The following is a 25,035-nucleotide window of genomic DNA, read 5'->3' as shown; positions in this document are numbered from 1 at the left end:
TAAAGAGATCGCTAGTCTTACCCATATAATATATAATTCTTATATGGTAATTCATATAATTCCATATATAGAACTCCATATTTAGACCCATACTCCAATATAAAACTCTTCTGAGTTATCCTGCCCCAAAAAGATCAAGAATGTTTTGGGTGGATTTTCTCCATCTAAACCATCTATGGACTGTAGCCTGCCAGGGTCCTTTCTCCATGGGATTTCTCAGGCAAGAATACTGGAGTGGATTGCCATTCCCTTTTCCAGGGGATCTTCCCAACTCAGAGATCGAACCCAGGGCTCCTGAATTGCAGGCAGATTCTTTACCATCTGAGTCACTAGGGAAGCCCTTCTAGGTTTAAGAACATAAAAGCAGAGTACACCATATTACCTATCTTATTATTTACTTGTATTGTGCTTAGTCGCTCAGTTGTTTCTGACTCTTTGCGACCCAGTGGACTATAACCCGCCAGCTTCCTCTCTCCATGGGTATTCTTCAGGCAAGTATACTAGAGTGGGTTGCCATGCCTTCCTCCAGCAGATCTTCCCAACCCAGGGATTGAACCCAGGTCTCCCGCATTGCAGATGGATTCTTTACTGTCTGAGCCACCAGGGAAGCCTAGTATTTCCTTACTGAAGCACAAATATGTTTCAGTTCAGTTTAGTTGCTCAGTTGTATCTGACTCTTTGCGACCCCGTGGACTGCAGCATGCCTTAAATGTTTGCAAATACAGTTAAGAATTTATAATTCAGAGCACACCCACCAGTAGGCAGAAGTGAGTGCAAGAACAGGATACAAAGTTTTACATGAATGTTTGAACATTTTCTTGGGTATAGAGACATTTTCTTCTTTTGGATCTATTTAACTAATATGAGATGGAGGAAGAAACATTCTGGAAAAGTTACGTCCACATGCATTCACTGGCAAAGTGTCCAGTAAAATCTCCAAGTATCTGAACGTTTCATAGCAGTTCTCTTTTACTGAAGAGCAGCAAAAATTGCTGGGAGCAATCTGAACCAACATTTGACACCATTGCAGAGGCCAGTCTCTGCATGTAGACATGAAGAGATGGATTTTAGGATGGATAAATCTTCTGATATTTCAAATGGATTGTTCGATGCACAATACTGGATGCTTGGGGCTGGTGCACTGGGACGACCCAGAAAGATGGTATGGGGAGGGAGGAGGGAGGAGGGTTCAGGATGGGGAACACATGTATACCTGTGGTGGATTCATTTTGATATATGGCAAAACCAATACAATATTGTAAAGTTAAAAAATAAAATAAAATGAAAACAAACAAACAAATGGATTGGAGGTAGATTAGGGTTTTTTAAAGAGATAAAGTCTTTGGCCTTTATTCTTCACTATATTGTCTTTACCGAAACCACCTAGAAGATTGATCATCAAATTTTCATGCATACATTTTATGAATAATATTAATAAATTCTAGCATGTAACAGATATAAGAAACATACCTGATTATCACATTAATAGTCACAAATAGACAAACCTAGCACTTCAAATGTACAATCCTCTGTCATACTGACAGCTTTACTAACTATTATTTGCACTGTTTTACAAACAGCTTGTAGGAATGTTATGGTTTATTGGAGCAATACATTTGTATCATCATGGATTTTCTGGCTGTTACAAAATTCTCCTTTGAGAACACATCAGAAGATATTTCTGAGTTTAAAAATCCAGGTCAAATTATGAAAATTAAAACAATCCTAAACCTCAAACCTGATCATGTAAAAAGTGAGTAAAGTTCAATGTAAGAGAAAAAGTTAAGACAATCTCCAATAGTTTAAAAGAAAAAAAAAAGATTTTTGAATAAAAAGAGAATTCTTTACCACCTTAGTCCATTATTAAAGGTGACCATTCATCCTTAGCAATAAGATCAATTTGTGCTGAAAATTTCGTTCTATATGTGTGAATTGGAAGTGATCTTATTAGTGTTCTACTACATCAAGTTTGATAAAATCCCCAATCCATTTCAGTTAAGTTTCTATTGATCCACTTAAGAGATCAATTTGGACTTGTTCGATTCTTTTGTCAAGGGATTTCATCTGGCTTGAGTTTAACTTTATGAAATAAACATGATTTAGAAATGTAAGATGGAATAAAAAAGAGTTCAGATAAGTGCTGACAATTATGTGAACTCAAGTTTTTGCATTTGAGCATTTGATAGGGCATTGCCACTTAGAAATGGACTGGAAAAACAATAGGACAAAGAAGACAGAGTGCCTTTTAAAGTAGTGAAGGTCATACTTTCCTTCACTTGGACTAGTGATTACGTTTCTGTGTCATTGAACAACTTGAAATCTATTTGTCAATAAAATAGTTTTGCTTTTATTTTTTAGTATGTTTACATCTGATACTGACTTTCATTAACTAAATACATCCTTCATATCAGGTTTTCATTTTCCTATTTTCTGCAGTTCACTCTAATTTTTATTAGGAGACAAAGCATAGATTTTAAAATGTGTAAAGGTCTTGGGGACAGTGACATGAGTTCCACCTGATAATTAGTTTCCTGTCTCTTACCTTCAGGAACAGTTTTCAGTTCAGTTCAGTTCAGTCACTCAGTTGTGTCTGACTCTTTGCGACCCCATAAACTGCAGCATGCCAGGCCTCCCTGTCCATCACCAACTCCCAGAGTTCACTCAGACTCACATCCATTGAGTCAGTGATGCCATCCAGCCATCTCATCCTCTGTGGTCCCCTCTTTCTGCCCCCAATCCCTCCCAGCATCAGAGTCTTTTCCAACAAGTCAACTCTTCGCATGAGATAGCCAAAGTATTGGAGTTTCAGCTTCAGGGTCAGTCCTTCCAATGAACACCCAGGACTGGTCTCCTTTAGAATGGACTGGTTGGATCTCCTTGCAGTCCAAGGGACTTTCAAGAGTCTTCTCCAACACCACAGTTCAAAAGCATCAATTCTTTGGTGCTCAGTTTTCTTCACTGTCCAACTCTCACATCCGTACGTGACCACTGGAAAAACCATAGCCTTGACCAGACGGATCTTTGTTGGCAAAGTAATGTCTCTGCTTTTGAATATGCTATGTAGGTTGGTCATAACTTTCCTTCCAAGGAGTAAGCGTCTTTTAATTTCATGGCTGCAGTCACCATCTGCAGTGATTTTGGAGCCCCCCAAAATAAAGTCTGACACTGTTTCCCCATCTATTTCCCATGAAGTGATGGGACCGGATGCCATGATCTTCGTTTTCTGAATGTTGAGCTTTAAGCCAACTTTTTCACTCTCCACTTTCATTTCCATCAAGAGGCTTTTTAGTTCCTCTTCACTTTCTGCCATAAGGGTGGTGTCATCTGCATATCTGAGGTTATTGATATTTCTCCCAGCAATCTTGATTCCAGCTTGTGCTTCTTCCAGCCCAGCGTTTCTCATGATGAACTCTGCATAGAAGTTAAATAAGCAGGGTGACAATATACAGCCTTGATGTACTCCTTTTCCTATTTGGAACCAGTCTGTTGTTCCATGTCCAGTTCTAACTGTTGATTCCTGACCTGCATACAGGTTTCTCAAGAGGCAGATCAGGTGGTCTGGTATTCCCATCTCTTAAAAGAATTTTCCACAGTTTTAGATGATACTAAAAAAGAGAACTGCCCAGAAAGATTTCTGTTTCATACTAATTGTCTTCTTATACCCACAGAATAGGCAGGGAAGTTCTTTCAGCAAGAAGCAGCCCTTAAGACCTCATGTTCCACGTGGTGAAAAAAAGGTGTATAACACAGGGAGCCCAGCCTGGTGCTCTGTGATGACCTGGAGTGGTGAAATGGTCGGAGAGTCTCTCTCTCTCTCTCTCTCTCTCTCTATATATATATATACACACACATACATACACACACATATATAATATGTATTTTTTATACATATAAATATAATTAGGACTGATTCATATTGATTTATGGCAGATACCACCACAATATTGTGAACTAGTTATTCTCCAATTAAAAAAATAGATGTATAATATGCAGTGATTTTGGATGTATCACATTGTCAGGGAAGTTCATTGTCCTTTTCCCTTGGGGTATCTTCTTGAGGACAAAGAGATTTGAAGATAGAGACTCAACATGTACAAACAAGTCAGAGACTTGATTGGTGGTCAGCGTGGTATGTCATGCCGTTGTACCCATCAGCTTTCAGTTAGGAGAACAGAGCCAGTCTAAGTTCCATGGGAATAAAAGATTTATTAGACTTTGTGGAAAAAAAATTAGACTATAGACAAATGTGGGGCCTTGATGAGGAAGTGATGTTCTGGAAGGGTGGGTGATATTGGAGATTAGAGAACAGTTACTAAAAATCACAAAAGAGCTGGTGCAGGCAGGCAAATTGAATCTCATGGGAAATCCAAGAAACTAAGCCCTCTAGGTAGTCAAAATGGGATCAGATGTGCACACACATGCTCTCCCGTGATACTAACAGCATAAAAATGAGGAAGAAAAATGATGATGAAAGACAAGGCCCTGGGGAAGAAATCAAATAAGATGCCCCCTTCATCACATATTTTTTTCCAATTTTTGTTATTAATTATTAAAATTTAAAGACCTCCATTTTGGTTATCTCACATTTGTTGGTTTTCTAGATGAAAGCCAACAAGCTACTTAAAAAGTTTCACCCTGACATACATAGGAAATTTGGGAATTCAACTTGTTTCATTTTGTAGATGAGCACACTGAGACCTCAAAAATTAAAGAAATTCATTTAAAAGGACACAGTCAGTCAAGATAGAGTTCTGTCAGCCGACTCCTGCCTCAGTGCTCTTTCTGTTTTACATGACTCCTCCTTGAAGAGACATTTTGAGTTAAACTGTGGTGCAGTCTCACTCTTTAAAACTCCAATAATATCACTTCTAATTAACACATACAGAGCTAAATTTTTAGCCCAGATTGATCTGATTATTAAGGATGATCCTGTAACTGGCCTTATTGACATTTCCTTTGGCAAATCCATCTTTCAAGGCTTACTTCCAAGAGTCAGGGTGCTCTCTTCTGTGGAGGTCATGTTGAAAGAACTGGGTGACAAATGATAATTTACTGTATTCTTACAATATAAGCATATTCATCTTTAACCAGTTTCATCCAGCAAGTCTGAAAACCTAGTCTATGCTATATCCTGCATTAGACAATAAGTAGAGGTGCAGAAAAGATCAGAGACAACCCTTCTGCTTTAGATTATCCTACTGATCCATTCTATTTTCTTGGGTATCTCTTAGAGCCACCTTTACATCAGCTTTTTAAGGGTTGAAAATGCTTGCTAAATTGGATAGCTTATTCATTCACCTCAAACTTATTCCAGTAGGCAGAAAAAATAAAGGATATGAAAAGGGGTTAAATAAAGTATTTTTGTCAAAGATCCAAAAATATAGGAAAAAATCTTACATTAATGGTAAACTATGTGTTTGGCCTAAGAAAACTACATCCTTGAAAATGGGAACACATTATGAATCAAAACTTACCCTAAAATTTTACAATTAAAATCAAACTCTTTCGGTACAAATTCAGGATTCCTAAACTTTGTACCATTTAATACTGTTTTATTTTCCGTTTTCATGACATCTAAGAAGACTTGAGCCAATTACAACAAAATTTAGTTGTGCTTGTTGGTTTTTCACAATTGCTGTGTTTCTGTTGTGTAAAATTTGCTGATGCCATTGATTCGTATTAATCATGGCAGCTCTTGGGAGCTTAATCTTCAAAACAATTTAATGTTTGTGCAGTTTATAGTTAATGCTGCAGTAGAGATTTTTCTTTTCATGCATTTAAAAATCACAGAGAAATTACCTTTCTTTCTCCTTCAGGGTGATGGGCAGTTCCTTCTCTGACTTTCTGGAAGTGGTTGGTAGGAGTGAACTATTGTCAGCCGTTCAGTAAACAACTGAAGATGGGATCTGCTTTTCAAGAGAATAGTGGCCATTCTACCATCCTATCTCCTACACCAGGAGGTTGAGAGCAGAAGTATATTTGGACAAGTGAAAATATTACTAATGGGAGAGGTACAGTGTCAGTACCTAAGACAGTTATTGGAGAACTGACGGGCAGAAAGGGCAGGGTGGTGAATGCGTGCTGAACACGCGGAAGCGTTTCTGCTCTGGATTGTGTTGTGTGTGCTCTGCCTGGTTTCTTCTGCTTCCGGTTGCTGGAGGCCCTCTGAGACACCGGTGTATTCTTGTCTGTTCTGCAGCTGAACTTCTGCTCCATGTGCTTTCTTCCTTGCTGTGAGAACTAAGTTAGTCCCCTCTGTTCCAGCTGAATGGAGGGTTTTTGCAAGCACAGGGATGCAACTTGCATGCAGGCCTGAAGCGGGCACCGGGGGTTTGATTGCTTTATGTCGCATGGAAAACGCAGGGAGACAAAGTGGGAGAGCCCTCCGTGGCTGCGTCCCCACTCCCGCCCCTGTGACAGTATTTCCTCCACAGGCGGAAGAAGCAGGGATTAATTACTTTTTGCTTCATTTCATTTTTCTTCTCACTGGTTTTAAGAGATCTCCTATCTGTTTAGTTGCCTTCATAGATTTCCTTGATATTCATTTTAACCGTACTTCACAGGGGAGGAGGGAAACCAATTTTGATGTGCTCCAGGTTTGATTCCTCTGCCCTTCTGAAAACTCCATTACAGTTGAATTTAGAGAGCTTACAAATGGTCAAGGAAAGGTCTAACGATGATAAAATTATAGGGAAATAGAGACCTATGAGAACATTTGTTTACAGAAATTGAGTCATTTTTCATAAAAAATGAAAGAGGAGCAGGGATGATGAACATGTGGTAGCAGAGATTCCAGGCAACCAGCTAATGGTGCATAAATAGAAATAGGAGGTAGCTAAAAGTGCATGGGGTAGAAACACAAAGCTCCAGTTGTATTATTATCTCCCCAGTTGGTGAGAAATTGGAAGTGATTCCCTGCTTCTCATATGTTGAAATGATATTATATTTCTCAGTCGCAGTTTTATGACGCTTTCTTTATCATAGTCTTTGTTTCTTCTGCTAGATAACCTTTCCATATCTTATCTCCTGAGACACTTTCATCTCTTCATAACCTGCCCCCAGTCATTGGAGAAGTTTTTATTCAGGTGTATTACTTCCATGGTGACTTCACAAGGACCCTGAGCTCTGTGAAAATAGGAATTATTTAAAAAAAAAAATTGTAATTGAAAGTCTTTCTAACAGTGCTTCATGTATACTTAGTGCTTAATGAGTATTTTTAAAATATCCCCTGACAGAAGTTGCTGATCAGTTTGGTTTGAAGCAAAGACTAGCAGAAAAGCTTAATACAGAGATCTTTCCAGAGCATTAGGAAATGGACATCCTAGTTGGCTGCATGCCTGTGCCAACCTTGAGTCTTTTCCCAGCCTTTTGCCTTTTCCCACCATTTTCTTAGCTCCTTTAACAGTTCTAACCAGCTAGAGAGACTGGAGCAGGAAATGGCAACCCATTCCAGTGTTCTTGCCAGGATAATCCTATGGACAGAGGAACCTGGAGGGTGACAGTCCATGGGGTCGCAAAGAGTCAGACACGACTGTGACTGAGCACAGCATAAAGTCAATATTAATAGTTAGCAATCAAAATGAACTCAAACCAAAGTTTTAAAGCCCCAAATAATGGAAAAGAAAATGAGGACATAGAAGTGGTCCATTCACCCACATGATTCATCGACTTTTCAATAGAATCTAGGGCACCATATGGATGTGCTGAATGGACCAGTTCTCTGGACAAGAAAACCAAAGCAGCCACTCTTTGTGAATCTATGGGAACAAAATAGTACCAAGAATATGTTCACTGTTGGAAACTGGCCCACAGGGCCAGGAAGAGTCCATTTGTTCCATATTCAGTTATTTTTATGACCAGCCATGATTATTTCCTATAAATAGAAATCATCAATATGAATATTCAGAGTGAATTCTTATCCTAGGTATATGGAGTATGTTCTTACCTTCAGCAAAAAGTGAACCAGAAACAAAATGCTGACCCCCGCTAAAGTTTGTTTTTAACACTTTCAGTGTCTCTTTTTCTCTGACATTCCCATGTACTGCTTTGACTTTCTGCTTTTTGAGAGCTTGGCCGCCATGTTGAAGACAGAGCTCTTTCTGCATAAACAAGTTCAATTCTTAAATCCTATTGCGCAAAGGAATGCTTTGTTCTTTTTTAAAGGACTTTGGGAAAATATAATAGAAATCAGGGCTTCAAGGAAGACATAAAGAGAGAAACAATATTGCATTGTAATAAGGAACCTATTCAGTAGGACCGAAATCTGAGTTGGTAGGTGACCACCTCCTCTGTGTGGATAGGCGAGGCGTGGCATTCAGCTGCAGAGGAGAGCAAGCAAGATTTTGACATATTTGTTCAAATGTAATAGTTTATTCATTTCCCTGAGTAATTGGTTTCTTAAAGAAGCTTTTATTCTGAGTCTTATTGTATCCTGACCACATGAAGGGATATGAGTCCTTTAGTAAATAAATAGGCTCTGTATGTTCTAAATGAGTAGAATATTGACCTTGACTCTTCCCAGCAGTGTAGTAGAGCAGTATGGTGGAGATGACTTATGAGGCAAGTCTACCACATTAATTCAAGTGACAAACTCTTCCCTTCACAAATAGCTTCCACATTCTCTGCCCACACAGCAAGTGTCTTCTTTTGAGTCAGCAATAATACAACATTTGCTCACTTCCACACATTTAAATAACCAGTTCATAAAAAACCTTTTAATCTGAGACATATTTTTTAAAAGACTGTTTTTGTAAAATTTCATATTTTGCGTTGGCCTTTTAGTGACTCTTTTTACTCAAAACATTAATTTTTGAAACATTTTAATTGGAAATGAAAGTATACAAATAAAAGCAAAATATGTATGACATGGCATTACTAAAGATGGGAAATTTTGGAAATAAGTTCTGATGAAATTTCATGACACTTGCAGTGATTTTTGCTGTTAATCAGCTTCAAATTCTAAGTTTTCATCTTGTTTTAGTGAGAGAACTACATATTTTAAAGGTGTGTTTGTGACTAGTGTGAAAGTTGCTTTTTGTGACGCCATGAACTATATACAGTCCATGGAAATCTCCAGGCAAGAATACTGGAGTGGGTAGTCTTTTCCTTCTCCAAGGATCTTCCCAACGCAGGGATCAAACCCAGGTGTCCCACATTGCAGGCAGATTCTTTACCAGCTGAGCCACAAGGGAAGCCCAAGAATACTGGAGGGTGTAGCCTATCCCTTCTCCAGGGGATCTTCCTGGTCCAAGAATTGAACCATGGTCTCCTGCATTGTAGACTGATTCTTTACCAACTGAGCTATCAGGGAAGCCCATTTTAAAGGTAACCTCAGATATGCAGATGACACCACCCTATCGCAGAAAGTGAAGAAGAACTAAAGAGCCTCTTGATGAAAGTGAAAGAGGAGAGTGAAAAGTTGACTTAAAGCTCAACATTCAGAAAACGAAGATCATGGCATCCGGTCCCATCACTTCATGGGAAATAGATGGGGAAACAGTGGAAACAGTGTCAGACTTTATTTTGGGGGGTTCCAAAATCACTGCAGATGGTGACTGCAGCTGTGAAATTAAAAGATGCTTACTCCTTGGAAGGAAAGTTATGACCAACCTAGATAGCATATTAAAAAACAGAGACATTACTTTGCCAACAAAGGTCCGTCTAATCAAGGCTATGATTTTTCCAGTGGTCATGTATGGATGTGAGAGTTGGACTATAAAGAAAGCTGAGCGCCAAAGAATTGATGCTTTTGAACTGTGATGTTGGAGAAGACTCTTGAGAATCCCTTGAACTGCAAGGAGATCCAATCAGTCCACCCTAAAGGAAATCGATCCTGGGTGTTCATTGGAAGGGCTGATGTTGAAGCTAAAGCTCCAGTACTTTGGCCACCTGATGCGAAGAGCTGACTCATTGGAAAAGACCCTGATGCTGGGAAAGATTGAGGGCAGGAGGAGAAGGGGACAACAGAAGATGAGATGGTTGGATGGCATCACCGACTCAATGGACATGGGTTTGGGTAGACTCTGGGAGTTGGTGATGGACAGGGAGGCCTGGTGTGCTGTGGTTTATGGGGTTGCAAAGAATCAGACATGACTGAACGACCAAACTGAATTGAAGGTCTTTCAGATGATGAATAGCCAATAATATTTCATATTTATAGTTTGTTTAGTTGATGCATGGCTGTAGCCTTGGAAAACAAGATTCTTAGTGAATAGTACCACTCTGCATTTCTTATAACTTTATAGCTCTGTGAGTATTGCAAGGAATTTTGAAAGCCAAGATTTCTAACCTTTGTACTTTATGATAAAATTGTAAAAGTGAGATCGCCAGGTGGAAGTTTTATTTACCTTACCCTTAGAGGGAAAAAAATAGATAAAAATGAATAAATGGCTTATCTCAACATTAGGAGCAAATTAGGAAATCTTTAGAGTTTTCTTGCACCTTCCAACTAATTTTAAAATCATTCTACTTTTAAGAAAATATCCTAAAGCTGGTAATTTCTTTTTATTTAATAGAATTATACACCTGTGTAATATTTTTGACTTTAGGATATTGCAGTCTCAAGAAAAGTAGATTAATTTTATGTATTTATTACTTATAGCCCTCATTTTTAAAATAAATATTTAAAAGGGCTTATAAGATACCATTTTTTTAGGTAATAAAATTGGAAAATAGGGAAATAAATAGGAAAAGTAAAATAAATCTGGGGATAATGTTTAAACATAGATTATATTCCATAATGTCCAATAGGCTTTGCTATAGCTTGGCTGAAAATTTGACCTCAATCTTTCTAGCAGCTGACATAAACAACATTCAAGTATTTTATTTCCTGTAACAGTGTAAGATTTTTCCTATGGATCCTACCATTGGTTTATGTGAAATATGTATATCAAGCATCTATTTCCAAAATGATATATTTAGCAAAAAGATAATACAGTGAGAGATAATTGTTAAATAAGAAAGCAAGCTAAATTTTAGTCACAACATAACCTAAATTAGTCTTGGTCTCAGAGATTTAGTTGGGATGAAATGGCTTCCTGGATGTGCCCAGAAAAACGGAAGAGAATATTGAAATGGACATTTCTATATTTCTGCAGTGATATTTATTAAACATTCTTCATATACCTTGAGAATATAGTGAATGATTTTTCTCTGACACATGAGCAAATTGAGTAAGTAGGCCCATGATAAATATTCAATATAAGCTGAACATTTCTAGTTATCTCTGTAAAACATATCGTGGGAACGCCAGTGATGCTGGCCGCCTGGGAGAACATCTAGAGACATATCTGGACCATTTACCCTTTTCCTTGTTCCATAGATCATGCAAATATTTCTTCCCTACCTAGATGTTAGTTAAAATAATATTAACAGTATTTATTGAGTTACAGTTATGCACCAGGGTTTGTAGTTGCTACATTTGATATTGGGCTTCCCAGGTGATGTTAGTGGTAAAGAATCCACCTGCCAATGCAGGAGACACAAAAGATGTAGATTCGATCCGTGGGTTGGGAAGATCAGCTGGAATAGGAAATGGCACTCCACTCCAGTACTCTTACCTGGAAAATGCCGCGGACAGAGGAGCCAGGTGGGCTACAGTCCATGGGGCCTCAGAGAGTCGGACATGACTGAGATTGTGCGTGCACACACAGAGTTGATATTAAGAAGAAATCCATAATTTTACAGTATTATATAATATAGTAAAGGGACGAATAAACTGAAGACTGTAATATATGATCTACCTAAGAAAGGCCATGAAGAAGTACCAACCATGTCTGATGAAGTGAAAAAGAGGGACAGTGGCCTCTTTTGAAGGGATAGGTACAGGTTTCTTGGAAAATACGGTATTTAAGATGGGTTTTGATGAATGCGTATGATTGGGATGAGTAGAAGGAGACATTCCTTGCAGAAAGAATGCCATGAGTAGAAGCACTGAGGCGGCACTTACTTCTATTCACATCCTTCACACTCTGTCCCCAACCACCCAGAGATGCAGCAATTATAGGAAGTCTTTAGATCTCTCATTTCTGCAGCTTTGACTGCATCTCAACCCCTCCACTTTTAAATATTTCCTGTCTCCTATCTCTCTCATCCTGGTTTCATCACCAAAGCCTTATTTCTGCAGCACTCATTTAAACTGACAACATGTTTGGTCTGCATGACTTTCCTCCATAGCAACTCAGGGATGATCTGGCTCAGATGATTTTCTTAGTTGCATGCCAGCTACCCATGGATAAGATTACAAGGAATACTTCTTCCTCCCTAGGCCCTTCCCTCCCTTCCCTCTGAATCAGGCATCTAACATACCCTACTCTAGACTCCAGGGCCCCAGTTCTCTGCTTATTTAGGGGGCAGGATCAGATCAGGAGAAAATGCTAATGTCACAGGAACTGCAAGTAATCTGGTTTACTAGGAATAGGAGATGCACTCAAGTGATTGGTAGAACACATTGGGGAGAGAGAGAGAGAATCTAGGCTTGTATTGTGGGAGTCTCTGACATGCTGAGAACATTTGATTTGATTTGATAATAAAGAGGAATTCAGTGGAGGATTTGGAGCAGGTTTTCTGTTTGCATTTGTTTCTCTTTCTGGTGTGTGTGTGTGTGTGTGAGTGATACATTCTCATAGGAAAAGGGATGGCATCTATTAGATTCTCTCTGGTGCCATTCACAACTGTGTGCACCCAAGTGTGTGTGTGTGTGTGTGTGTGTGTGTGTGTGTGTGTGTGTGATATGTTCTCATAGGAAAAGGAATGGCATCTATTAGATTTTCTCTATGGTGCCATTCACAACTGTGAGCATCCAAGAAAGGCTTCATAGAGATGAGGGTGGTGATGAAATTTGGAAAAGTTTGTCAGACCATAATGCTTTTCAGAATATCTTCTTCATAAAAGGATCAAGCATCCTGGAGAAGGAACTGTATTGCTTAGAAAAGAGTAAGTGGACAATGCCAGTAAAAATGGAAATATGTATTTAGCCTGTAGAAGTCTTTAGTTTTAACTGGCAGAGACCGGATGGAAACTGAAACAAATCTCAGACTTTCATGCTCTGCTGACAGCAGAGATGTGGTTCACTTAGCTTCTAGCCGAGTGTTTAAGTGATATTGAAACACTTCCAGTTTACAGTACATTTGGCAGCTCTCTGTTGAATAATCTTTTTTATGTGTATTCTGTTTGGAAGTGAATGTATACCAGTTATTTTAAGTAGTATTTTTTAATCTGTTGCTGTGTTAATTATAGCAAAGACAGCAGCAACACAATCATAGACTGATGTGAATGTTTTATTCAATGAACCAAAGAAATATCCACCAGGGCTGTATAGAAATTGCAGTGGACTGAAAATAATCAAATATGAATGGGTTTAAGTAGCCAATGGCACTGACAGCTTATGAAGCTGAACACTAGATTTTTTTTTTCCTGCTGCAGTTTGTGTGAGAGTCACTGAAGAAAGAACCCCTCGGTGTGATTATATTTTCCTGTGGAATGTAACTAATTTCACAGTGGAATAATTTTGACAAGAGTGCTTAGTTTCCTTCCATATGTTTTATTTCATTTTCTAGAAAAGGGGTCCTTGCCCTGGCACATTTGAATGCTGTTGAGCACCATAGGAAAGCTGTTTATTTTGGTGCAATTATCAGTGGCAAAAAAAGAGAGAGAAAAAAGACAAAAATTAAATAGGGAAGGTGAGTCTGGGTGAATTGCTCTTAAACAGTTGCATGCTAGCACAGAGGTCTCGAATCTGAACAAAGCAATGGGACATCACGGATTCTCGTTAAAGTCTGACCAAAGAGAAAATTACGGGTGAACGTGTGTGTGGTATTCCATGCCTTCCGCCCCTGCTGAACAACTGGACAATAACCTTTGTTCTCATTGTGTTTTCTTTCAACACAATGCTACTGTGTTTCATTCAACCACGGAAACACTTGAGAAGCAATAGAATGAGAATAAGTGGCTGATCCTAGAAATGTTCTTTTCTTTCTATAAAAAAAACCCATAAAATTTGTATTTAGGATATGCAAGGAGGAAAATAAAGAACAGAGGTAGTACTAATTGATGTTGGATTCTTTGAAGGGCAAGTCTCTTATTTCCTTGAATTTTTCTATTTATTGACTTCAAAGCTATCATTTCTAAATAGATTCCTGGGACTAGGACTCTTGGCACAAAATCTTCAGTGTGTTCCAGGAGGCTTTAACTCTGGCACATTACCCAGTAGAAATATGTGGAAATGGTATAAACAAATAATTCATTAAAAAGATGATATTCTTACCTCTTAAAACTATGAAATGGTACTCAATATTAATCATAAAAGAAGAAATACAAATTAGTATTGCACTGAAATAACATCTCTTACCTATTAAGATTGACTAAGATACATTAAGTTTGTTAATACTGTGTTATCAAGAATGGGGGGCAGGTAAGCACTTCACATATTGCTTGAGAATATATGCATTCCTACAACACAAATATTCAGGACTATTGAAAACGTTTATCAAAATTTCACACTTTTTTATAGAATTCCAGTTTATTCTGTAGATATAATAGTATGTGTGTGTAAAAGTATGTTGTTAGACTATTGTTTCATTGCTTAAAATAGCAAGTTAGAAATGCCTTAAATTTCCATCAATAAAAGAGAAGTAAAATATACTATTTATAGCTCTGCAGTAAATTACTACCCCTGGAGAAGGAAATGGCAACCCACTCCAGTATTCTTGCCTAGAAAATCCTGTGGACAGAGGAGCCTGTCCCTGGGGCTTGCAAAGAGTCCATGGGGTTGCCAAGAGTCAGACAAGACTTTGTGACTAAGCAATAAAATACTCCACATAAAGAGAATATGAGAGAATGATGCCATATTCTCTGTGTTAGTAGGAAAATATCCTCTCTCCAAAACACCCCATTAAGTGGGGAAAAAACAACAACAACATGCAAAACATACTGTGGTATGCCACCACTTGTACAAAACCAGACAAAAATTACACTTGTCTTTGCTTATTTGTATATCTATGGAAACAGAAGAAAACCCAACCCATGGGGAACAATGGATGACAGAAACAGTGGTATAACGGAGACTTCGTTGCTGTTGTTCAGTTGCTAAGTCGTGTCTGACTCTCTGCGACCCCATGAACGGCAGCACATCAGGCTTCCCTGTCCTTCACCATCTCCCTGAACAGTATGAAAAGGTGAAGGAGACTTCGGTGCATGCCTATTTATGTTTTTTGGCTCTTGAACCCTGTGAATGCATTATCTGTTTGAAAAACTAAAAGTATTTTTTTTTTTTTTAAAAAAGAGGCGAGAGCAAGTCATTCCAGCCTAGATGGTCAGAAAAGACTTTAGAAGGGAAGTGGTGTTTGAGGTGAATCTTGGAAGATAAGAAGTTCAAGCAGAGGGAAAGCAAGAAAAGAATATCATGAGCAAATGCTCAGAAGTGTGAAAATCTGTGGAGGGTCAGCAAAGCCATACAATGGCACTGAGAAGGAAGCTTCAAAGAGCCAAGAAGAGAGCAGTGATATATAAAACAAAGGAAATGGAAGGTTCAGGAAGGAGGGCTTGGCTATTAGCATCAGGAGCCACAGAGAGGTCACTGGGGCTGCTGCCTCCCTGCAGTTCGTCTGTGGTTGATTCCACTTTCAGCCTGACTTTTAGTCGCTGGACTCTGTGGTGAAGGGTGTTGGTTTTCTTTCTAGTTTCGTGAACCAGTCATCTGCAGATTGTTTTTTTTTTATAAATGCATCTCTTTGTTAGAGATCTGTGTAATAAAAAAGTAACAGGAGGCATAACAGACGACTTCAAAAGTTGTAAAATCTATTTTCTGAGAGAAATTGCACATGCTAAGCAACTTGTGGAGATTACAAAGCAGTCTGCTTTTCCCCAGCACTTAGTTTATTAATATACTTCATAGTTCTTGTTGATTGGTCATCAAATGAAGTGACATGTGTATTATAGTGTGCAATGTTTAATATAATGGACGGTGATGAAGATGATGGCATAATCATGGTGACAATGATATGGATAATCTTGAATTGGAAGTTCCCCCCTAGCTTTGGCTTTTCTCTCTGACACCAGTTTCTCCTTGTGTTTCCTTTTGGTTTTGGGTAAGTGGTGTGACAGAAACAAAATTGCCTGGGGTCCCTAAAGGGCTTCATGGATTTATGCTGGAAAAAAGGAGTAGGACGTTTCAGGATAATAATCACACAGGACTGGGTGATGCAGACAGAAGAAAAAAGAGCATGAACAAAACTGTTGTCTCTTGAAAGGGACTGACGTGTTATAGTGTCAGGAGTGGGAGGAGCTGCTGCGCCTATGAGCTGGTCGTTGCCTTGGTGGGTGACATTGGCTTGATCTTTTCACCTCTCTCAACTTCCGTTTTTAAAATTGAAGTATAGTTGATTTACAATGTTGTGTAACTTTCTGGTATACAGAAAGTGGTTCAGTTATACACACACACACACACATACACATATTTTCATATTCTTTTCCCTTATAGGCATTACAAAGTATTGAGTATAGTTCCTTGTATAGACCTATACAATAGGTCTTTGTTGGTGATCTATTTTATAGATGAAAGTGAATGTTGCTCAGTCATGTCCCACCCTTTGTGACCCTGTGGACTGTAGCCCACCAGGCTCCTCTGTCCTTGGAATTCTCCAGGCAAGAATGGGTTGCCATACCCTTCTCCAGGGGATCTTCCCGACCCAGGGATCAAACTTGGATCTGCTTCATTGCAGGCTGATTCTTTATAGCTGAGCTACCAGGGAAGCCCATTTTTATATTATATCTATATCTATTTTTATATTATATCTATATTATTAGTGTATAATTTATTCCCTTGTAAAAGAAAGTGGATAAGATCTATGGTTTTTAGTTTTTCTCTTAACAGTACAATTTTATTTTCCCAAGAGAAACTGCTGAAAAGACCTGTGATGGAAGCAGGCAGGGGAATCACGCTTCTATCACCTTTGAGTAGCCTTTGAATAAAGCATTGCAATCCATTTGTAAAGGATGGAATCAAATCATCTTCTGGTGCCTTCAAGGTCTAGCTTTTAAATTATCCATGACTTTAATATTCCTAGACTACTAAAAATATGAATAGCCTAAGAATGGGGTAATTCTAAGACCCCATTTTAAACATTCTCAATGTTTACCTTCATTTTAATAGTTTTGCAATTTTTCATTGTAATAAAGCCATTTACCTGAGTGTCCTGATGGTTTAGGACACCCCAGTGAGCTTACTGAGATATCTATCTACCAACTTGAGAATCTTGTAACTAAAAGGTGTGTGTGTGTGCACAAACATGTGTGTCTGTGTGCACACGTGCACACGCTTAGTTGCTCAGTTGTGTCTGACCCTTTGCGACCCCATGGACTGTAGCCCACCATGCTTCTCTGTCCATGGAATTCTCCAGGCAAGAATACTGGAGTGGGTAGCCATTATCTTCTCCAACTAAAAGGTATATGGGCTGAAATTAAGTATTATATAGATTCCAAAGGCAAAGATAGCTTTTAGTGATTTAAAACAATATCTCCTTAATATCAAATTATATTTATTGGGATTATATCATTCTCCTATTATTCTCATATATCTATAGGATGATCAATTATTTTAGAACAGAGGAGTAATGTATCAAAAGTTAGTTTTCCTTACAGCCTTGCTAGCTCTTAATCTACAGTTGATAATGGCACATGCCCGTTGAAAGATCATGAAATCTCACAGTTTAGTGTTGTCATAATTTGGACTAAACTTTTAGGCTATACTTGATGAATTCCAAGTTACTATTGTAGAGAAATGTACCACTCAAACAGTTAATGGATCCCCATTTCTAAACCTTATATGGTATTTAATTCAAAGTTGGTAAGCCAGGTTCTCGCTACTAGAAAGATAGATTGATGTCACCTACCTGGAATCAATCCATAGTCTTAGGACATTTGCCAGAATGGATTATTTAAAAGAAGAACTCATGGTGCTCAGTGCCCAGTTTATTCAGTAAAATTAACTGAAAAGGATTAATTTCTGGTGGCTGAGGCTTGTGGTGGCTTTCTGAGGATATATATATATATATCAGCAGCACGTTTTATCTTGGGCTGAGGAGTCAAGGAAGTGCTCTGTGTGTGTGCTTAGGACAGACTCCTGTTGCTAAAATATTGTCATGTGGCATAGTCCTTGTTGTTCTTGGTAAATACTGTGCATTATTGGCATGTGATTGAGAAAACAGTGAGGCTGGATAAGAAGGAAGGGAAAGGAAGAATGCTGTCAATAACCTCCACAGGAGATTTATTTAAAGCCTGCCATCTTGTCAACATTGTTTCAATATGACAGCTGAGGCTTTCTCCAACTATTGAACATCTGACCCCATTTGGCTTCTCACTTGAAGCTGTGCCTCAGTCTAAATGGAAGGGCTCACTTTCTGAGAAGCCATAGCCTGAATCTGAGTTTGGTTCATTACCATGTTCATGATGATTATCTGAAGTTTGTTTGAACCTCAGGGGAGAATAAACTTGAAAGTCTCACCAGAGTGAATTTTGCCAGTGATTTTTTTTTGGCTTTCAACTTTTGCTTAGAAATGACATGAAAGCTGCTGCTGTTTTCTGGCCATTTGAGACTGGGTGGTGGATTCCAAATATATCATATGCCACACTGGTGTTAATCCATCAGGGAAAGAAATTTGTTTAATTGTTGTTGAAATGATAAATAGGACATGGAATTTAGTCTCAGATTTAAACATGGTTTTAAATTGTGTTTCTCTAGCTGACAGATATTGTCATTTACAACAGTTTATTTCAGCCTCAAGAGACTGAGAGTTTTCCTACTAAAAATTTCAACAACTAGGATTAGTCAAAACTCTCAGAAATAGTAAGAATGCAAACTGGAGTTAGACCTAGATTTAAATTTTGGCTTTACTAACTTCTTAGGGATGAAACCAAAAGCAAGTTACTAGCCTCTCTGAGCTCCTGCCTACTCTTCTTTGAAATAGGGCTGGTAGTGCTTTCTCTACAGGTGAAACATAGTGTCCAGATCATAGTAAGTTCTCTAGAAATATTAACTACTATTATGCTCATGCAAAGAGTTGACTCATTGGAAAAGACTCTGATGCTGGGAGGGATTGGGGGCAGGAGGAGAAGGGGACGATGGAGGATGAGATGGCTAGATGGCATCACTGACTCGATGAACATGAGTCTGAGTGAACTCCGGGAGTTGGTGATGGACAGGGAGGCCTGGCGTGCTGCGATTTTTGGGGTCGTGAAGAGTTGGACACGACTGAGCGACTGGACTGAACTGAACTGATGCTAATAGAGCACACAGTAGACACGTAATCTATGCAATTAACCTACAAACATTTTTAGTCACATTTCCCACCATCCCTTTGAAAGCAAGATGTTTTATTGAAAACAATAATGAAGGCAATATGGTGATGACTTTGGAGGATTATTATACTCTATATTGCCATTATCCATTATAGAAACAGTATAAATATTTGTAAGACAGGAATTATGTCCTTTTATTTCACTACTTATTATTGGCATTTGCTTGTTTTTTTTTTTTTTTTTTCCTTTAAAAAACTCGCCATGCTGCTATACTCCATCAGCCAATATTTCAACAATTTTTAAGGAGGAATAATTCTATTCAGCATGATAAGAAATGAGAGGTTTTGTTTAGATTGGAGATTATAATTTAAGGAGTTTTGCTCCTAAAATGTTTGTCTTCCTAAGTGGAGGGACATGATCATTCTTGAAATTGTAAACAGCAGTGTCAGGAGTGCGTGATAGTCCTTAGCTGGCTGCAGAATTTGCACTAATATTGAGCTGGTATAAAGTGGCAATCGAGGACCAAAATATATTAACTGGTTTGTGACATCTCACCTGCACTATGTAGGCAACTTTTCTTCCTACATGTTTATCTGGTGATACAGAGTACCTCATGTAACCAAATCAATGGTGAAATCAGAGTGGATTAGTGATTTGGTTCATGACCATTCACATGGTCTGTTTAGCACATGATGATGCAAAAATTTAAGCCTATGATTATGTATTGAAATTAATAGTTCTCAGTACAAGTTTAAAATTTCTAAAAGCTCTTCAGTTTAGTTGCATGGCTTTATCAATGACATGAGGAGGCAGCAAATATTCTAAGTAAATAACATTTATTTTGCTATTTTGGGGGGAGGCCACGGAATTTGAGCTGTTACATAGAATGTGCAAGCCTTCCCTGGTGGCTCAGTGGTAAAGAATTCACAAGCAATGCAGGAGATGGGAGATGTGAGTTTGGTCCCTGGGTCAGGAAGATCCCCAGGAGGAGAAAATGGTGACACACTCCAGTATTCTTGCCTGGGAAATCCTGTGGACAGAGGAGCTTGGCAGGTCACAGTCCATGGGATCACAAGAGTCAGACACGACTGAGTGACTAAAGAACCAAGAACATAGGACATGCAAAGCTATAGTGCCTGATTTCTTGCACAGCTGGTATTGTGTACAAAATTAATTCCAAGACTGACATTTTCAAAATACTTAGAACAAAGTTGTCACTGAAATAACAGCTTCTAGTGGAGGTTACTTTGAATAAAAACATTCATTTGAATGATAGGTAGTTTTAACACTTAAATAATGCTGTCTCCCTGTAGTCACCTATTGTGTTGTTTTGTTTAAGAACTTCTAGTCTTTTTCCAGAATACTAGCCCTGTGCTGCCCATTTTCCCTGTGTTCATTAGGCAACTGAAAATTTCAAAATAATAATTAAAAACTTTTAAGTTCTGTGTCAAAAGAAAACCACCTGTTACTAGTAGCCAGTGATCATGTTGTCCTCAGTTCAGATCAGTTCAGTCGCTCAGTCGTGTCCGACTCTCTGCGACCCCATGAACCACAGCACGCCAGGCCTCCCTGTCCATCACCAACTCCCGGAGTTCACTCAGACGCACGTCCATCGAGTCAGTGATGCCATCCAGCCATCTCATCCTCCATCGTCCCCTTCTCTTCCTGCCCCCAATCCCTTCCAGCATCAGAATCTTTTCCAAAGAGTCAACTCTTCACATGAGGTGGCCAAAGTATTGGAGTTTCAGCTTTAGCATCATTCCTTCCAATGAACACCCAGGAGTGATCGCCTTTAGAATGGGCTGGTTGGATCTTCTTGCAGTCCAAGGGACTCTCAGGAGTCTGCTCCAACACCACAGTTCAAAAGCATCAATTCTTCGGCGCTCAGCTTTCTTCACAGTCCAACTCTCACATCCATACATGACCACTGGAAAAACCATAGCCTTGACTAGACGGACCTTTGTTGGCAAAGTAATGTCTCTGCTTTTTAATATGCTATCTAGGTAGCCACCCTTAAACATCAGTCAGCTTTCATTGAAAAATAACACAAAAAATAAGTCCTCAAAAAATAGGCACTTAATTTCTTTCAAAGAAAAAACGAGCATTTTCCCCCTAATATTGACTAGTTGAATCTATGAGTAATCAAAGCAGCCAATTCAGGAACAAAAGACAGTTGCTTATGATTCAGTCCATTTGCTAATTGCAGAAACTTATTTTCTAAACTGTATCAGAGGGAATAATATTAGGGCTGATCATCACGAGTAGGTCTATAATAAGGATTGCTGCTGCTGCTAAGTCACTTCAGTCGTGTCCAACTCTGTGTGACCCCATAGACGGCAGCCCACCAGACTCCCCCGTCCCTGGGATTCTCCAGGCAAGGACACTGGAGTGGGTTGCCATTTCCTTCTCCAATGCATGAAAGTGAAAAGTTGCAGTAAGCCAGGCTTTCTTCCTGCAAACTCGGGTGGTGCCCGAGACAGGGATTTTCGAAGGTAAGCTCCCCAAAGCAATCAGGGTCACCAGCCCTATTGCTCCCCGTTCTCGGAACAACTGGGTCACCAGCCCTCTTGTTCCCCCACGGAGCAGTTTGGGTCACCAGCCCTACTGCTCCTCCCTTGGAACAGTTTGGGTCACCAGCCTACTGTTCCTCCCCCGGAACAATCTGGGCCACCAGCCCTATTGTTCTTCCAGGGTTCGGGACGGCTAGGACCCCACTCGAGGGTGCCGCGGACCCCCCTGTAGGATAGACAGGGCGAGAGGAGTGGGAAGTGTTGAAAGTGTTAAAGAGTTAGAGAGAAAAAATGGTTTCTGAAGTTAAAAGGCCAAAGAAAAGCCTGATCTTTTGAAAGCTAAAAGCTTTATCTTCTATTATATTTAACTTTCTGACATGGATAACACTGAAACTAAGAATGGCAACTCTTTATACAGTAATCTTGAAACTGTTAAAGAGGCTACTGTTAATTTAGATACTTTGGTGAAGGTGAAAAAACAACTAAACACTTATCCTATAAATATGATTAAAAATGTTCTGGACCCTCATCATGAGGCTGTGGGATAGCCTATGGGAGAGGCTATAGCGGTGGATGGTAGTGGGTCTCCACCTTCTGTGCAGATCATATTTTCTGCCATTGACAAAGAAAAGGAGGGAGACTGTGCTCTACCTCCTGAGGAAGGAGAGGGCTTACAGGACGCTGCGGCTGGGCGCCCTGGCGAGCCCCCTCCCCCTCTACACAAACCTTTAAAAATTTATCCAACAATTTCTGATTTAAGGCGACTACTCCACCTCCGCTTGCACCTCCCAGGGCCTAAAAATTCCCCAGTTTACATCCAAAGTCTCCCAGAGCATTGCTTAAAGCTGAAAAAGATAAAAAAGACTTCTTTTAAACAAAGGAGCTTTTAAAGAATACACAATATACAGAGCCTGCTCCTTGCAGAAAAACCCCATCAGCGGGGCCTCACCCAAGCAAAAAAAGAGAGAAAAATAAAAAGAAAAAAGAAAAAAAAGTGAAAAAGAAAAAAGGAAAGAAAATAGAGAAAGATCTAAAGATAGAAAAAGAACTAAAGAGTGAAAAGGAGAGAGGAACAGAGAAGGAAGGAATCAGGGAACGCAGCAAGATAGAGAAAGGAAAAAAGGAAGTTAGAAAAAGAGATACAGAGAGAAAGAGAAGGAGGAGGAAAGAAAAAGTTAGAAAGAGGGTAAAGGAAAAGAAATGAAAGAAAGAGAAGGTAGTAAGAAGGAAGAAGGGAGAATGAAAGAGGGAAACAAAAAGGAAATGATAGCTATGGTCTTACTGTGTTACAACAACTACAAGATTTAATGTGATCATGACGATTTGTGGGTACTTATTTTAGGAATATCAGCTTTAATAGCAGCAATTAGTTCTGTTACTGCGGCAGCAATATCATTGACTCAACAAGTGCATACTGCCCAATATGTTGATACCATGTCTAAAAATGTTTATTTAACTCTAGCAACACAGGAAGCTATAGATAGGAAATTAGAGATGAGAGTAGACGCCTTAGAAGAGGCAATAATGCATATTGGGACTGAGTTACAGGCTTTAAAAGTGAAAATGGCTCTGTCTTGCCACGCTGATTACCGGTGGATATGCGTGACATCTTTAAAGGTAAACGAGACAGATTATGAATGGGAAAAAATCAAAAATCATATCTCAGGTGTTTGGAACAGCTCTGACATTGGCCTGGACTTAGGGAAACTTCATAATCAAATACAGACCCTGGAACACTCTCAACTGGATTTTACCACCGCTGGAGCAGCTAATGACTTTTTTCACACTTTCTCTAACTTCATTTCAGGAAAAAACATTCTGTCTAATATCCTTGGATACATCGCTGCTGGTGCTTTAATTTTGCTTCTCATAATCATTCTTCCTTGTATTGTCAGGATTCTTCGGCAGAACATTCAGAAGCTCGCGACTGAGCTGCATCTGGCTGTTTTAAGAAATAAAAAAGGGGGAGATGTGGGGAGCGAGCTCCGCCCATGGCAAAGGTCACGAGGAAGGAGGCTTGACATACGCAAAGGCGGGATCAAGCCTCAGGAGTCTCCCTGGAAATTCTCGAGCAATCTACCCCCAAAACCAGAGTCTGCCTACTTTCTGCTTTGTGCTTTCACCTACACCTCTGACTTTATGGGGGGCTGTCCCCCACTACCTCTCTCTGAAAAAAGAGTTAGCTTACAGCTCCAGTTAATAATTCCTGGGTGCGACAGTGTTTCAACCTACAAACTCCTTTGGAAATCCTCTAGCCTGCCTGAATAGGTTTTTCCGGCCACACGTGATTGTTCAGAGCCTCCCAACTGTGAGAGGCATGAGATGTTCTAAACTGTCTAAATACAGATTCCTTTGAGCAGTTAAAAGATTGATTAGAAATTGTATTGGTGAAGGGATTTTCACTTGTTGGGCCAATATTTGCTGCTAAGTCTCCATATCCCTTACCTGCTGTGTCCCTGGCAGTGTATTGATTAATATAATTGGTGTAAGTAGTAGCTTTAATGTTTGTAACCTGGGACCCTTGAGTTAATTCTTTTTCTTGTTATAGCCCACCACACCTTTGCTCTGCAGGAATGCAAATTTATCTAATGCTTTTTGGAGGCTGGCGCCTGACTTTAGAATAATCACCTTTAGAGAAAAAGGCCTCCGGGCCAGAAGATGATGCAAATCACCTAAACTTTTGCATATGATAAGTTTGCAGGAAGAATATGATAAGTTTGCAGGAAGAAAGCCTGGCTTACTGCATGAGTCTACCCCTTCCCCCATTATCCTCTATGCATAACTTAAGGTATAAAAAACTACTTTGGAAAATAAAGTGCGGGCCTTGTTCACCGAAACTTGGTCTCACCATGTCGTTCTTTCTCTTACCTTCTGGCTGAATCATTCAGCCTCTTTTCTACACTGAATTTCCTCACTGAGCTATCCTTATTTCAGCCTCTTTTCTCCACTGAATTTCCTCACTGAGCTATCCTCATTCTATTACTCTTTATATCCTTAATTAACGTTTAATTAAGCAATTGTTTCCTGATCTTCGCCTACGCCGTCTCTCCTTCGAATACCCTGGATCAGCCGGGGCTGGTCCCCGGCAAAAAGTGAAAGTGAAGTCGATCAGTCGTGTCCGACTCCCTGCGACCCCATGGACTACAGCCTTCCAGGCTCCTCCATCCATGGGATTTTCCAGGCAAGAGTACTGGAGTGGGGTGCCATTGCCTTCTCTGTATAATAAGGATGG

The 25,035-nt window shown here is 39.4% G+C and overlaps 1 protein-coding gene across 1 annotated transcript in view; it reads left to right on the top strand.

The window, feature by feature from the left end:
- Positions 1-24,424, top strand: part of SLC7A11 (solute carrier family 7 member 11) — a 141,341-nt gene extending 116,917 nt beyond the window's left edge. The window contains exon 12 of the mRNA XM_070386539.1: positions 23,699-24,424. Coding sequence (XP_070242640.1) covers positions 23,699-23,754 — 56 coding nt within the window. The 3' untranslated portion in view covers positions 23,755-24,424. The remainder of the gene's footprint in view (positions 1-23,698) is intronic.
- The last annotated feature ends 611 nt before the right edge of the window (positions 24,425-25,035 follow it).

The sequence above is a fragment of the Bos mutus genome, chromosome 17 (genome assembly GCF_027580195.1).
Source record: "Bos mutus isolate GX-2022 chromosome 17, NWIPB_WYAK_1.1, whole genome shotgun sequence".
In the NCBI taxonomy this organism is placed as follows: Eukaryota; Metazoa; Chordata; class Mammalia; order Artiodactyla; family Bovidae; genus Bos; species Bos mutus.
This window is presented reverse-complemented; position numbering and strand designations above follow the sequence as displayed.